This window comes from Mesoplodon densirostris, chromosome 6 (assembly GCF_025265405.1).
Source record: "Mesoplodon densirostris isolate mMesDen1 chromosome 6, mMesDen1 primary haplotype, whole genome shotgun sequence".
NCBI classification, from domain to species: domain Eukaryota; kingdom Metazoa; phylum Chordata; class Mammalia; order Artiodactyla; family Ziphiidae; genus Mesoplodon; species Mesoplodon densirostris.
Window position 1 is genome coordinate 4209890 of NC_082666.1, and position 16174 is coordinate 4226063.

The 16174-nt window shown below is 50.6% G+C and overlaps 1 protein-coding gene across 1 annotated transcript in view; it reads right to left on the reverse strand.

Annotated features, from left to right (window-relative positions):
- Positions 1-16174, reverse strand: part of CFAP77 (cilia and flagella associated protein 77) — a 131914-nt gene continuing 115740 nt past the window's right edge. Inside the window, exon 6 of the mRNA XM_060102576.1 lies at positions 1-123. Coding sequence (XP_059958559.1) covers positions 1-123 — 123 coding nt within the window. The remainder of the gene's footprint in view (positions 124-16174) is intronic.

The window sequence follows — 16174 nt, forward strand, 5'->3', positions numbered from 1 at the left end:
TTAGGGGTGGGTGTAGTTGCCCATCCGCAGGGTTCCCTGGCGCACAGCACACTCTTCCCGGTGGGCTTTGAAGGCTCTCTGGCGATGGGCCTCGGTGGGGAAGGTATCGAGATGGGGGCCCACCTGTGGACAGAGGGAGAGCGGGTCAGTGGGCATGAGTGCTCGGGGGCTCGGCCTGGGGGCGCCCCTCCCTTCCCTGGCCCGCCCCCTACCTCCATCTTAGAGTAATAATAAAAATCGCTGTCAGAGGGAAAGAAGTGAAGGGAAAGTGCTGTCCCGGTGCTGCGGGGTAAAGTGAGGGGTGACGTGGGACAGGGATGCGAGAGCAGGGCTGCCCGGTGCCCTTGTTTTTCCTTTTGTCCAGCTCGTTGCCGGGACGACGTGTACATGATAAATATCCCCTGCCGAGGACTGGGTTCACCGTGCAGTGGGACCTCACAGCCGGCATCATCCTTCACGTGCTGATTCTCCACCATTAAAACCCCACACAAGCCGCCCTCTCCAAGGGGGGGCTTCCTGGCACAGCTGGTGCTCCATCACCACAGGACCATCTGAGGCCACCCCGCACTCCAGGGGCCAACACTCAGTTGCACCAGAACCAGAGCCAGATCCAAGGAGTGGGGGGCCCCTGTCGTTAAAATTTTATGCAAGCAGTATTTTGGCCTGCCCTTGCCTCTCAAGAAATGGTGGTGAGCGGAAACCTCTCCTGTCTCCTGGGTCTGTGACACCACCTCCAAATGCCAGAGAATTCCTGTAAGACGGCATTTCTCTTTTAGGATAACTAAGGGAGGCACGGGGTAGAAAGGGTTCAGGCTTGCTTGTTTATTTATGCATCTGTTCATTCATTCATGCATGCATTCCCTCACTCGTTCAGGCCACACATATTAACTGAGCACAGCTCTGTGCCAGGCACTGGGGTACCACAATGAATGTGAGGGACTCTCTCTTCCCGGGGGAGTGGGAGCAGACGTGGGCGACGGTTACACAGGTGTTTCATGAGAATCAGTGTAGCGATGGGGGCGTCAGTAGCACAGGTAGGTGGGTTTAACCCTCCCCGGAGTCAGGAGCCTCTCTGGGGAACAAGGGGAGGCTCGTAGGATGAGCAGGGTTTCCCAGGCTAAGGGGGCCACATGCGTGCTGGCCTTGGAGCGCCCCACAGCTCAAGTCCCCAAGGCGACATGGTGGCCCAGATGAGGGTCCTCAGGAGCAGCTGAGGCTCTGCCGTGACTTCGAGATAAGGCAGGACCCCTGGCCAAGATGGCCACAGGCTCTGGTGCAGGACCAGGCCGGGGGTGCCCTCACCACCACAGGGGACGCCGTTAGCTGAGACCACAGAGCTGCAGGCAGCCTTCCCGTGAAGAAAGGTGAGAGAAAAGAAAAACTGGGAGAGGATAAGGTATTAAAAGGAAGTAGAGGGAAGGCCAGGAGGAACTTGTAGGGAACGTCTCTGTGCTCGGTGTCCCACACTCTGGCCCCCATTGGGGGAGCACAGGGGCCTGGGGGGAAGTCATGACCCTTAACCAGAGCTTCTGGCCCAAAGTGGCTTCCTGACAGCAGAAAACTCAGGTGCAGAGCTGACGTGGCCTCCTGGTTCCCGGGGTCCTGCATCTGCGGCCTCCCTCCGGACCCCATCAGACCCCCCCAGTCCAAGGTCTGGGCCACGGCTTAGGGTCAGTGAGACCCAAACCTCAGGTCCAGGGGGCCATGCTTGCCGTCAGGGGAGATCAGGCACATCAGGTCACAGGGGGCCACAACAGAATCCGACGTAACCATGTTCATTTTACAGGTGAGGAGACCGAGGCCCGGAGCAGAGTTTGGTCCAGCGTTGGCCCCAGAGGGAATCAGTGGCAGAGAAAATCTGCTTTAGCACCCACTCCCCACTCACTAACTCCTGGGCACTAAGTTCTAGATTCCTTCTAGAATATTCTGCCTTGGCTGCCCCTCATGCTGTGTCAGGGGAGTGGGGGGACTCCCTGCACCTCACTCATGGGGTGAAAAGGGGGTTGGGGGCTGCAAATGCTTATTAGAAACCCATAAAAAAATCAAATGGTGATAAGTAGATTGGGTTAGTTATTCCGGGACATAAAACTGCATCCTTCACTCTCTGAGGGGTGTGGAGACTCTGGAGACCCTGCAGAAAGCCATGACCCTCTCCTCTGGGAAAATAAGTACCCACAAGTCCTAACGTACAAACAGCGCAGGAGATTCATGGACGCTTTGTAAGTGTGGCGGCATTTCTGGGAGCCATCCCAGCTCCGGCCTCAGGTTTCGGGTGTCTGGGATATACGTCAGGATCATCCGGGGCTCTTGTCACCCGGGCAGGGCCTGAGCCCAATCCCGAAGCTCTGAGTCCACCCGGGCAGGCCCTTCCTACAGTCACCGAAGCCCCACCCAGACCCAGGCTCAATGCCTGGTGTCAGCTCATTTCAATCAATCATACCACGATCTTGTTCTCAGCTCAATCTCCAGTTTCAGAAAAATTGCCAAGTGGCCTCACAGAAGTTATTGAGAAGAGAGAAGTTCCAATACACTGTGCAGGAGGAAAGTAGCCATAAACAAAAGGCCTTTTCCAAGGTACATCTTGTATCCCTTCCAGCAAGGGGTGGGAACTTTTACACAGTGACGTGATTTTCCTGACACCGTGCTTCCCAGAAGGCAGCTAGAGATGCTCAGTAACGCCTCCTGGGTACCTCGGCTGATTTGGATGCCCAGCCGCCTGGGCCTCTTAGACCTCCGTGGTCATCGGTAGTGTTCAGAGTGGCAATAGTTCTGTCCCTAGGGCCCGGTCACCAGTCGTTCTTAACAGGGAAGCACAGCTCTGCAAGTCCACATCTCTGCAACTCTACATGCCCCTCTGTGGCTCTTGTAAAGGGTTGAATGGTGACCTCCCCCCAACAGATACATCCACATTCTAACCCCGGAACCTGTGAATGTGACCTTATTTGTAAAGAGGGTCTCTGTAGATGTAATTAAGGGTCCTGTGATGAGAATATCCTGAATATTCAGGTGGGCTCTAAATCCAATGACAGGCATCCTTGTAAGAGACAGAAGACACAGACAGAGGAGAAGTCCACCTGAAGACAGAGCCGTAGGTTGGAGTGACGCAGCCCGAGCTTGGGAACGCCAGGAGCCACCAGGAGCTGGAAAAGGCAAGAAAGCCTTCTGCCCAGAACCTTCAGTGGCAGTGTGACCCTGCTGACACCTCGAGTTTGGAGTTCTGGCCTCCAGAGCTGTTGGAGAATAAATTTCTATTCTTTAAACCACTATGTGTTTGGTAGTTTGTTATGGCAGCCTTGGGAAACAAAGGCAGCCCTCAAGCCATTCCCTGAGTAGTTCAGCATGCAGGAATGCTGGGTGGTGTTGACGGTGGGTGGTATTGATGGTGGGTGGTGCTGATGGTGGGTGGTGGGTGGTGTTGATTTGGTGCTGATGGTGGGTGGTGCTGATGGTGGGTGATGCTGATGGTAGGTGATGCTGATGGTGGGTGGTGGGTGGTGTTGATTTGGTGCTGATGGTGGGTGGTGCTGATGGTGGGTGATGCTGATGGTGGGTGGTGGGTGGTGTTGATTTGATGCTGATGGTGGGTGGTGCTGATGGTGGGTGATGCTGTTGATGGGTGATGCTGATGGTGGGTGGTGGGTGGTGTTGATTTGATGCTGATGGTGGGTGATCCTGCTGGTGGGTGGTGCTGATGGTGGGTGGTGCTGATGGTGGGTGATGCTGATGATGGGTGGTGGGTGGTGTTGATTTGGTGCTGATGGTGGGTGGTGCTGATGGTGGGTGATGCTGATGGTGGATGGTGGGTGGTGTTGATTTGATGCTGATGGTGGGTGGTGCTGATGGTGGGTGGTGCTGATGGTGGGTGATGCTGATGGTGGGTGGTGGGTGGTGTTGATTTGATGCTGATGGTGGGTGGTGCTGATGGTGGGTGGTGGGTGGTGTTGATTTGATGCTGATGGTGGGTGATCCTGCTGGTGGGTGGTGCTGATGGTGGGTGATGCTGATGGTGGGTGATGCTGATGGTGGGTGATGCTGATGGTGGGTGGTGGGTGGTGTTGATTTGATGCTGATGGTGGGTGGTGCTGATGGTGGGTGGTGCTGATGGTGGGTGATGCTGATGATGGGTGGTGGGTGGTGTTGATTTGGTGCTGATGGTGGGTGGTGCTGATGGTGGGTGATGCTGTTGATGGGTGATGCTGATGGTGGGTGGTGGGTGGTGTTGATTTGATGCTGATGGTGGGTGGTGGGTGGTGTTGATTTGATGCTGATGGTGGGTGGTGCTGATGGTGGGTGGTGCTGATGGTGGGTGGTGGATGGTGTTGATTTGATGCTGATGGTGGGTGATCCTGCTGGTGGGTGGTGCTGATGGTGGGTGGTGCTGATGGTGGGTGATGCTGATGGTGGGTGGTGGGTGGTGGGTGGTGTTGATTTGATGCTGATGGTGGGTGATCCTGCTGGTGGGTGGTGCTGATGGCAGCAGGCTCAGAACTCACTCTCATCTCCTGAGTAGGTGGAGGATCCAGGCCGTAGGGCCTGCTCAGCTTAGAGGTAATCAGGTTAAAACCAGCACACAAATAAAAGCGAACCCTAGGAAATATTTTCTTTTTTGCAATCTCCTTTTACTTAGAAACTTTGTCAAGGAAGAGATATTCATTCATCCATCCATCTAAAAAAGTATTTATTCAGCACCTATGTGCCAGGGATGGTGAAGCGCCACACCCTTTGTACTTTGGCATTCCCAGTTCCATTTTCCCCTGGTTTTCCAAAGGGGTGTTTTGGGCATAGGAGGTTCACCCCAGTGACTGACCACACACGTTCTGACACCTACTATGTTCTCAGCAGCACTGGGCTGACATGGGGAAGGCCAGCGTGTCGTATGTGGTCCCCGATGTCAATGGAGTCCCATTCCTGCTGGACTCTTGCAGACTTAAGTCATCCCTGGGGTGGATCCAGGGGAGCTTAGGTGAGTGTCCAGCCCCAGAGCCCTAAGAGGTGGGGTCTGCACCTGCCCTGTTCCCTGAGGACGCCCAGTGCCTGACATGGGGCCTGGCATTCAGGAAGTGTTGAAACAAAGTTGGAAGAGTGAACAAATGAGTGAATGAATGAATGAGAGAGTGAAGGAAGGAGGAGGGCGGAACTCACCTGGCCTCAGGTGGTCAAGGAGGGCTTCTCAGGCCAGGTGGGCCTGGAAGGATTGGGATGAGGGAGGTGGAAGGGCGGTACGGCAGGGGAAATTGTGTCAGCAGAAGGAGAGGAGGGGTCGTGCGTGGGTCTGGAGGTGAAAACCGAAGGAGATGCTTAGTTGCTGGGCCTGGCCAACTCTCCTGAGAGCTTACTCAAGCAGGAGCTTCACCCCTGCCCTCCTGAGGTTGTTCTTTAGAAAGAGAAGGGAAAGGGGGCCTATTCTGTACCCATGAAATCCCCAGAGCCCCAAGCAGAGCATGGGAGTCTGCGGAGAGGGGCGTTCCAGCTTTCAGAATGCCAAGAAGCAGGCGCCCCTCTGCAGCATTTGTTCCGGAGGCTGGTGGCTGGGACCCTCAGGCTGATACAGTAACAGACATGCCGTTTGTCAGGTGCAGTGCACTTATTTCACACAAGCCTCAGAGTACCCAGACGTTGTCTCCATTTTACAGATGGGGAAACAGGGGCCCCAAAAGGTTAAGTCACTTGCCCCAGGTCTCAGAGCCCCAGAGCCCCAGATCTGGGAGTCCTGGCCCCAGATCTTTACCGATAATCTCCACTCTCAATAAATGCTCAGGAAATGAGGCAAGTGAAAGGCACTGCTGGGAACATGTGGCTCCCATCCTGCACGCACGCACGCACGCGCACATGCACGCACGCGCACACGCACGCACGCGCACACGCACACACGCATGCTTTCTCCTCCTAAAATAGTGGCTCAGCCAGAGATGAGGGTCCTAATTACAAGTCAGGCCTCAAGCGCTTGTGGTCACGACCCTGTGGACCCCCGGAGTCAAAGGATGAAGAGCTGTGGAGCAAAGAATTCCTTCTGAGATGCTTCTAAATTAAGCCATCTGCAGTCTGTCTCCGCCTGGAGCTAAGAAATTGTAACGGCTTTGGCAGGAGACAGCCCTGCTGAATGGAGCTGAGTCGCTCTTAGGTCAATGCAGGTAAATAAGAGACGAGCGCCACTGGCCCACCAGCAGCCCTGGGAGCAGGACGGGCGGGTTGGCGAAGGTGCTGGTCCTATTTGAAGGGGGAGCATCTCAATACATTGCCCAAATAAGTGCAGACCGGGCGTCCGCACTGCACAGTACACCCTGGGGATACACTGGTGAGTAAGGCAGACCCACATGGACCCTGCAAGATGGCCTGGGAGGTGGCCGCTGAACACATTAGACGTGTAATTGTTTAATGGCAATTTAATAGGACTGTGGACTGGGGAATTCTAACTCCATCTGGGGGGCAGGAAGTTCTTTCTAGAGAGGATGAGAGAGCTATCCAGGGGAAGAGGAAGGCAAAAATGTCCTAGATGGGAGGGAACAGCCCAAACCCTGAGCAGATTTGGGCAAATGGGAGGGAATGAAAGCCAGTCAGTGTGACTGGGGGACAAAGATGAGGAAAGGGAGGAGGTGGGCAACTGGCAGATCTTAAAAAAGATTTGCATTCAACACTGGTCCTAGGATCGTCATTGTAATCCCTGGATAACACCCTTTGCCTCTCTGCAACCAGACTGGAATAAAAGATTCCCAGAAACCTGGGGTTGGAAGAGACCTCGGAGATCACTGAATCCAACTCTCCCATGATACAGATGGAAAACCCAAGACCCAAAGGTGGGAAGCGATTCTCCCAGGGTCTCCGTGGTCCTGGGCAGGGCTGACAGTAGCATGGCCTTTTCCTGAGGTCCACGCCCTGCCCACTGTGGGCCCCACTCCGCCCCCAGGGGATCTAGATTCCTGGATCCCATTTCCCAATTCATTTGAAAGCATCTGTGCTTTTCTGATCTACTTAAAACGAGCCAACTTTTCATCTGATTGATACCCTTAATTGTGCCTTTGACATTTCATTAATTTTGCTCTTGACTTCATGGCTTCCTTCTTTGAAGTTTCTCTGTTGTTCTTTTTCTAGCATCTAGAGTTGTCTGCTTAGCTATAATTACCTTTTAATCTTTCTTTTTTTTCCCCCGCTAGTATTAACATTTCTACAACATAGCATTGGCAACTGTGTTTCCCTCTACATTTTCTTTTATCTCATCTCACAAGTTTTGAGTTACCTTTATTTTTGTTCGGTTCTCTTTTCATCTAATCTCTATCAAATTTCTGTTTGGATTTCTTCTTTGGTCCTGAAGTTATTTATAAATATGGTTTTAAATTTCCAGGCAATTTTGTTAGTTACGTTTTGACCGATTTCTAATTTAATTTCTTTGGTGCCAAAGTGATCTGTGTGAATCAGACCGTTTGGTATTTGTTGAGTTTTTATGCTTGTTTGAAAAGTCTGATCCATTTTGACAGAAAATCGCTATGTGGAATAAACTGGTGCCGCTATAGCGAAGGTGCCCATGTGATCTGGGTTAGGGGATAAGGTGTGACCCTTGCCCTTTCATCTATGTGCTCATTATTTCACTTATTGAATACTTACTGAGTACCCACTGTGTGCCAGACTCTACACTAGGTACCATGATTCAGGGAGAATTTAGAAAGCCTCTACTGTCATAGAGCCAGGAAACTAGTAATAAAAATATGAGCACACAACTAATTATTCGCTTATAGTTGTGCTAACTATTTATTTATTTTTTTGGCTGTGTGGGATCTTAGTTCCCAAACCAGGGATTGAACCCTCACCCTCTGCAGTGGAAGCACTGAGTCTTAACCACTAGACAGCCAGGGAAGTCCAGTTGTGCTAACTATTAAAAGAAGTACCAGATTCTGTAAGAGCTTATAATACAGAGAATTAAAAACTCAGACTTTGGGGCCAGAGGGGACTTCCCGAGGAAATAACATACAAGCAGATACTTGAAGGATAAGGTGGGGATGAGGTGAGGGTGAAAGTGGTGCTGCAGTCCCACGGTGACAAAAAAAAAAAACAGGCAGAAGGGATGAACAGGGCAGGTCACGGAGGGGAAATCTGAAGGCCAGCAAACACGGGGAAAGGGGCTCAACCTAAAGTACGTAATCAGGGAACAAAGCAAGAAATACCATTTCTCGCCCATCAGATTGGTACTAATAGTCATAGGTCCGACAGTAGAAATGGGAACTTTCATACACTGCCAGTGACGGTGCTCATTGGTACAACCACTTGGAGAGAGATTTGGCTTTAGCTAGAAAGGCTGGAGCCTATGAACCCACGAGTCCATGTTTAGGTATATACCCCGGAGAGAACTTCAAAAAGGTCCACCAAGCAATGTGTACAAGAATCCTCATTATAACATGATACAAAATCCTGGAAACAACCGCATGCCCATCCGAGGGGACTGGATATACCGAAGGTGGTGAATTCACGCAGTGGAATCATCGGCATCCGTTAAAATGACCACTCCAGAGAGGGCCTGTCCAACGAAAATGAAATAAAATGAAAAATTCCTTCGCTCTGTCATGCAAACCGCATTCCAGGGGCTTCATAAGCCCGTGTGCCCACGTGGGCTACTGCATTGAGCAGGGCAGCTGCAGAACACGCCCATGATCACAGAAAGTTCTGTGGAACAGTGCTGCTCCAGGCCCAGCTGAGCCAAAAACACAATGCTGCATGGGAAAAAGTTTCATTTACAGATGGAACGTAAGTATGATGAAATTTACACGAAAAACGTAAAACCTACAAAACGATCCCCTGTGTTGTTCAAGCCTGTGCATGAATCTAGTTAAACGGAAAGAAATGGGAGGAAAGAATGTGCCCGGAAGTTATGCCTGGCATTGCCTCTGGGAGGGAGGGGGTGAGAACAGGGAAGCAGAGGGTGCTTCTGTTTTATCTGTAAGGGAGTATTGCCTTTTTTTTTTTTTTTTTTTTTTTGCGGTACGTGGCCTCTCACTGTTGTGGCCTCTCCCGTTGCAGAGCACAGGCTCCGGACGTGCAGGCTCAGCGGCCATGGCTCACGGGCCCAGCTGCTCCGTGGCATGTGGGATCCTCCCGGACCGGGGCACGAACCCGTGTCCCCTGCATCGGCAGGCAGACTCTCAACCACTGCGCCACCAGGGAAGCCCTGCCTTTTTGTCTTTTTAAGATGAAAACACAAGAGGTGATATTCAAACTGCGTTTTGGAGAAGCGACACAGGGCCAGAGGTCTCTCCCTCCACACACCTGCAATTTAGAAGCAGTTCCTGTTTTATGAGAGCAGTTTGTTGGAGATTTTGTGTTTGATTCCATTTGAATCCGGAGTTTTGCTGCCAAAAGGAGTGTCACCACCAGTGGTGTGTGACTTTGGCTTGTGCCCCACAGCGGGAGGAATCCACCCACCGGTCAGGTTCACAAACTGAGCAGCTTTCCCAAGATCCTCCCGACACCTCCTCCTAAAAGGGGCAGCCGGGCCAGCTGCTATCCAGACCTCTCTCATGAGCCTCACAATGGTCCCCCAACTGGACACCAAGCCCTCCAGTGCCAAGTCTGGGGGCCGAGAAGGCAAAAAGGTATGGTCTGAGGAAAAAATAGCAAGATTAAAAAAAAAAATCTCCCAAAGAGCTAAAAAAAAAAAAAAATGACAGCTATAGAGATTTTAGTTTAGTTTTTTTTTAAGTGACAACCGCTCAGGTGACTGGGAGAGATTTTGCTTTAAAAGATTGAGGGGCTGTCTCCTCTAATGAGAGGTACTTGAAAATTATGGATCAGTCCCAGGTCAGTAATTTCTGCCAAGCTCGGGCAGCTGGAGGTCAGAGGCCCTGTAGAACACAAATCCATGCAGGATGTCGGCGGGCACGGTGGGTCCTGGGCTCTGATGTAGCAGGTCTGTCGTGTAAGTAATTAACGAGGGTGGCAGTCTCTCCTGAGACATCTGGTCCCCTAAATTGTTATTCTGCTACCGGCTCCAATTTCTCTGTGGTCCAAAAATAGATGGAGCAAGGACACAGGGCCTGACCCGCCCTGCTGACACATGCTGTGTTTTCAAAGAACATCCAAACCCGGGCTTAGAAAAACAAACATCCTGCCTGCCCACAAGGTCTAATGTGGGACCTCGGGGTACCGTGTCAGGTGAAGGGGGAAGAGTGATGGCCCCCAGGTGGGGGCTGGGGGTACCAGCCTCACTTGACAAGAGAGGAAACTGATTCTCAGGATGGTTAAGACACTGGCTCAAGGAGACCCAGCTACCAAGCGGCAAAGCCAGACCTGGGAACCAGGTTTCTGCTCCACTGACTGTGGAGTTCTTGAGGCTTACTGCGGCAGAAGAAAAGAGAGTCATGCATGTCTTTGAACATAAGAATCGTTTTGCTATTTCAAGAAGCCAAACAATATCTCTAGATCATTCCCAAGGATTAGCTAAGGCTAGTCAGCAGCAGTTGAGATCAAAACTGAACAATGAATCTGCTTGCCAGGTGCTGGTAGATAAATAACAGGGTAATACCAAGGCGGGGTGTTTGAATTTTCCAAAAAACTCCAGGTTGGTGCCCACCTCTGCTTCTTCAGTGTCTAAGTTTAGTGGGCTGCAGGTAAGCGAGAGTCATAATAGCTCACTGGGGAGGCTGGGGCCACACAAGACCCTCCCTCACCATCTGAGGCTATTTCTTGGTGCCCAGTTATCACCCTGTTCAAGGCTCTAAAGACAGAATCTGGGTGATGAGTACTCGTCTGACTCAGGTGGGCTATGTTTTTTTCAAGTTTTTTTTTTTTTTAAACAGCTCTACTGAGATAAATTTACCCTTTTAAAGTGTATAAATCTTTGCTGTACATCCGAGACTAACAGAACATTGTAAATCAAGTATACTCCAATATAAAATAAATATTAAGTTAAAATTTAAAAAAAAAAAGAAAAAATTTTTCTTCCAAAAAACAAAGTGCATAAATCAATGATTTTTAGTGTATTCATAGGGTTGTGTAACCACCGGCATAATCTAAGTTTAGAATATTTTCATAATCCCCCAAAGAAACCTTGTACCCTTTGGAATCACTCCCCATTTCCCTCCTCCTGGCCCCTGGCAACAATTATTCTACTTTTTATCTCTATGGACTTCCCTATTCTGGACATTTTCTAATGATGAAATCATACAGTGCATGGCCTTTGGTGACTGACTTCTTTCACTCAACATAACACATCCTCAGGGTCCATCCATGCTGTAGCATGTTTCACTATTTAATTCCTTTTTATTGCTGAGTAATATTCTATTGTACGATCTACCGCATTTTGTTTATCCATTCATCAGTTGATGGACATTTGGGTTATTTCCCCTTTTTGGCTATTATGAATAATGATGCTAGGGGCATTCATGTACAGGTTTTTGCATGGATGTGTGTTTTCATTTCTCTTGAGTATACACCTAAGAGCAGAATTGCTGGGTCACATGGAAACTGTGTTTAGCCTTTTGGGGAACTGTCACAGTGTTTTCCAAAGTGGCTGCACAATTTTTAAATTCTCACCAGCAATGTATTAGTGTTCTGATTTCTGTGTCCTTGCAAACACTTATTATTGTCTTTTCTTATTACAGCCATCCTAGTTCTTGGGTACGAAGCGGTATCTCACTGAGGTTTTGATTTGCATCCCCCTAATGACTGATGACTTTGGGCATCTTCCATGTGTGTATTGATGATTTGTGTATATCTTCTTTGGAGAAATATCTACTCATGTCCTTTGACCATTTAAAAATGTGGGTTATCTTTTCATTACTGAGTTGTAAGAGTAATATTTACATTCATAGAGGCAAGTCCCTTATGGGATATTTGATTTGCAAATACTTTCTCCTCTTCTGGGGGTTGTCTTTTCACTTTCTTGATAGCATCATTTGAAGCACCGAAGGTTTTCATTTTGGTGAAGTCCAATGTATCTAGTTTCCTTTGGTGGATGATATTTTATTTCCTTTTATATAAAAATCATCTTGGTGTAGCATAAAAAAGGCAAGGACTTTTAGGATCCTTAGCAGTTTATTTAAATGGCCCCTCTAAGGCAGGGATGGCAAGTAGGCGGCACTTCCCATGATGGTGGCTGATGCCCACGTTCTGTCATCAGATATTCTCAGGGAACCTCCCTGGCGGTCCAGTGGTAAAGAATCTGCCTTCCAATGCAGGGGACGTGGGTTCGATCCCTGGTCAGGGAACCAGGAGTCCACATGCCGCAGGGCAACTAAGCCCACGCACCACAACTACTGAGCTCGCGCGCCTCAACTAGAGAGTCCGTGTGCTGCAACTAAGACCCGACGCAGCCAAAAATAAATTAAATAAATAAATAATAAATAAAAAAAAAATATTCTCAGGCTGAATCTAGGCTCATGAAAAAGTGTGCGGTGATTGATTAGCAAGATCTGCCATGGGCGTGGAAGGGAGAGGGTGCCGTGTATTTGCTCTAAGAGGATCCAAACAGAGTCTCCCATGGTAACAAGGAGGAACAAAGACTCAGAACCCCTGGGAGAAGACATCCATGCGTTCACCTGCCCTTAACTGTCTCTCTCCCTCTTTAGGCAACCTCGGGCACCCTCACCTGGGAAGACCAGTGGGTAGGTTAGAGTGAGGGGAGAACACAGGGAATGAAAGAGGGGAGATAGAGCCGCCAGCGTGGACTCCCTGGAGTCTTGTTATTTATAGAGTGGCCCCCAGTTGGCGTGGGTGCAGGAGCCAAATAAAGACTAACACATGCTCCCATAGTCATCCCACAGGGGACAATAATATGTGCCACTTAGAAAAAATCGGTTCTGCTTTTTTAAAGACATTAAATCCTCATTTAGGATGCAGAGCAGAGAGAAAAGCCTTGCTGGCGATGGCTTTCAATGGGGCCTGTAAGAAAAGAGTGAGTTCCCTGTGATGAGGTCTTGAGTGTAGCCTTAAAACCGTCCTCAGGACCACGTCTACCTCAGCCCATCCTTTTGCCCAGCATGTCCGTCCCTGGCTGGGCTGTCGCCCCCAGGTTCTGGGAGTCCATCAGCCTCGAGGTGCCTCCACCAGAGTTCCATCTGGGAGGCCCCGAAGCCATCGAACCATCCGTCCTCCGTGCTTTGCATCCTGCCTTCTCTTTGAAACACCTCAGCCCGAGAAGGATGTCAAGCCAGTAGCTGGTGTGCGGGACCCAAATGCACCGAAGGGAGAGAAAGACCCCTTCCCGTTTCCCCGTCTCCACTTCAGAGCCCCGTCCGACACACACACACACACACACACACACACACACACACGCACACACACACACACACGCACCCCAGGATGCAAATGATAACCGCACAGCCATCACTTGTGAAGCTTGACAGAAAATAATGAGAAACACTAAATCTTTTATAAGGTCAACACTCGCCTTAGCCGAGCAGCTGTCAAACAAGAAAAGAATTTAGCGCCGGAGCCACGAAACTTCCATCGGCTCATTAAGCCCAACAGGGCCCGGGCCTGGCGTGGCGGAGGAGACGCGGGGCCTTCCGTTTTGTGTCAGTAATTTGCAGTGGAGAAGGAAGAAGAAACAGCCAGCGCCAAAGGGGCCTGGGGGGCGGCTGGGGAATCGTTAGTGCGCCAGGAGCGGCCTCAGCTCCTAATTGGAAGCATTGGGCATTATCAACCGAGGATTTGCCTCAGTTCCCTGACAGCTCGTGGGCCCAAAATGATCGCCCACTTGTCAGTGTAAAAGACCATTAAAAACAAACCATTTTGATTTAATTGGAGGCGGTGCACCATGGGGCCAGGTGAGGATGCTCGGCAGGCCTGCTCACCCAAGCTGCCGCCACTTCTCCCTCGGTGACGGGCCCGGGGGGTGGGCTGGGGGGAGCGTGTGTTTTTCCAGACTTTTCGGCTTTCAAAAACCGTCTGAGGAAGGAGTGAATGGGAGACAGGAGGAGGCTTCACAGCGAGGCAGCGAGGGCTGTTTTCAATGGGGTTGTCAGCAAGCACCGTGACAAGCGGAGCTGCCAGGAAGGTGGGGGGGAGGTCTCCCCTTTCCTTTTCAGAGCCCAGATGATGGGCACCGGCTGGCACTATTCTTCTGGGGGGTGGCCCAGAGGCTTTCGGCTGGAGGGGCTCAGCCTGCGAGGGGGCAGTGGGCGACTCCAGCGGGATGCTTCGCCCGCTCGCCCCACTTAGAAATATCAGGATATGGATGGCCACGCTGGACTCTAAGCTTCAACGGACAGCAGGACTTCTTTTACTTTAATGGACTTCTCTTAGTTTAAACTCAAGGAAGAGCTAAGGAGGGGGTTAGGGAAGGAGATGTGTTGATGGAGAACCTTTGTGAATGGAGTGGGCCCCAGAGGCTTGGGTGCTCACCCCATGGAGGCCACAGTGAGGAGGATGCCTGCTTGAGAATTCCTCATCGTCTCAGAAAGAGGAGGCCACGGGCTGTAAATATTAACCCAAACTCCCGATCCGGGCGGGGGCCTCCGAGCACATGGAGCATGTATCTGCTTGTAGCTTTTGAGTCAGAGGGTAGGCTCCCTGACGCCGCGGACTGTATGTTCTCCATGTTGATACGCAGTATCGTGCTGGCTGTGGGTACTTGATAAATATTAATTGGCGCCTGCCAGATCTCAGAGAGGGCTATATATTTGTATATTAATCTCAGCCCCGTCCCACAAGCGGCGATCTCATTTGCTGCCTACTGCTTCCCCGTCAAGACAATGCCTGCGGGAGCGCACCTTCCACAGAGCGAGGGGGAGACGCACCAGCCGATCTCTTCATAAACTTCTACTGTTCATTGTGATGAAGGATCAAGCTGGGAGGAGACACCAGATCCCTGGCGAGCATCAAATTCCAGAGTTTCAAATTTTGCTGCTGAATTTAGACGATGGGGATTCCTTAATTACTTTCTCTGGAAATTTACCTGACAGTGCTTTCCCAGGTAGCACAAGGTGGTTGGTTATCCAGGCGCACGGTTCCTCGGCTGACAGAGTCTTTGATTTTGTGCTCGGCTGCAAATTAAGTCCTTTGCTGAGCCGTCCGTGCAGTGCCCGTCAGTGCCTTATCGCTTATTCATTTTGGCTGTTGAACAACTCCTGTGTTGCTGCCAGGGAAGCCGAGGACATACTCGGCTGTGCCATGTCCATGGCCCATTGGGGTGGGGTACACTGTGGTGGGGCTTGGTGTTGTCTTTCCCTTTTCTCTTATTAGAATAATGAGCAGGAAGAATTTTTTTCCAGTATCTTTTAAGAAGGAGCAGACTCTTTCTGTGGTTGACGAGGCTGACCCTGTCAAGTCACAGACAGGAATATTAGAGTTAGGTGTCCTCAACTAGACAGCAAAGATGCTGATGCCATATTCCAGACACTGTTCCAGGGAAATGCCAACAGACAGGGGACCTTACTCGACTGTTAGGGGCGCCCTGTGGACATTCAACAAATCCTGGGTGGATGGATGGGTGGATGGTTTAGGAACCTGGGATAAGGCAACAGAGCCTTTAGAAACGCCTCTGAGATTCAAGCATCCTTAAAGATCCTCTCCATCTCCTTTGCTCAGCTAAATCTCTAAGTATCAATAGAAGAGGGGTTTTATTTTCTGCAATATTTGTACCCACAACTTCATTCAAAAATATGTAGAAAGGCAGTTCAAGTTGACGAATCTTCTGTGACTGTGGACAAAGGTAGAGAATGCATACCGGGTGGCAGAGGTCACAGCATCTGGGCAATCCACTGTCCCTGCAACACAGGGTCCCACCTATCGACATTCAGAACGCTGCCCCAAGGATGTCCAGAACTTGGACATTGATGACAAAACAGTGTCTGACCTCAGGTATTTGCAGGGCTGTCACTTAGAAGGGGAAGCATGTGGCTCCATGGGGCTCCAGAGGGAGAAACACAACCCTGAGGCGGAAGGTAGAAGGAGAGAGAGGAGGCAGACTTGGACTGAACTTGAGAAAGAAGCTGCTGTGGACTGAATCCTGTCCCTCTAAAATGCACATGTGAAGCCCTACCCCCCAGTGTGATGGTATTTGGAGGTGGGGCCTTTGAGAGTAGTTAGGCTTGGATGAGGTCATGAGGGTGGGACCCCATGATGGGATTAGCGCCATTTTAGGAAGAGACACCAGAGAGCTTGCTTTCCCTCTCTCTGCCTGGTGAGGTCACAGTGAGAAGGTGGCCATCTGTAAGCCAGGAAGAGAGCCTCATCACATCCTGACCAT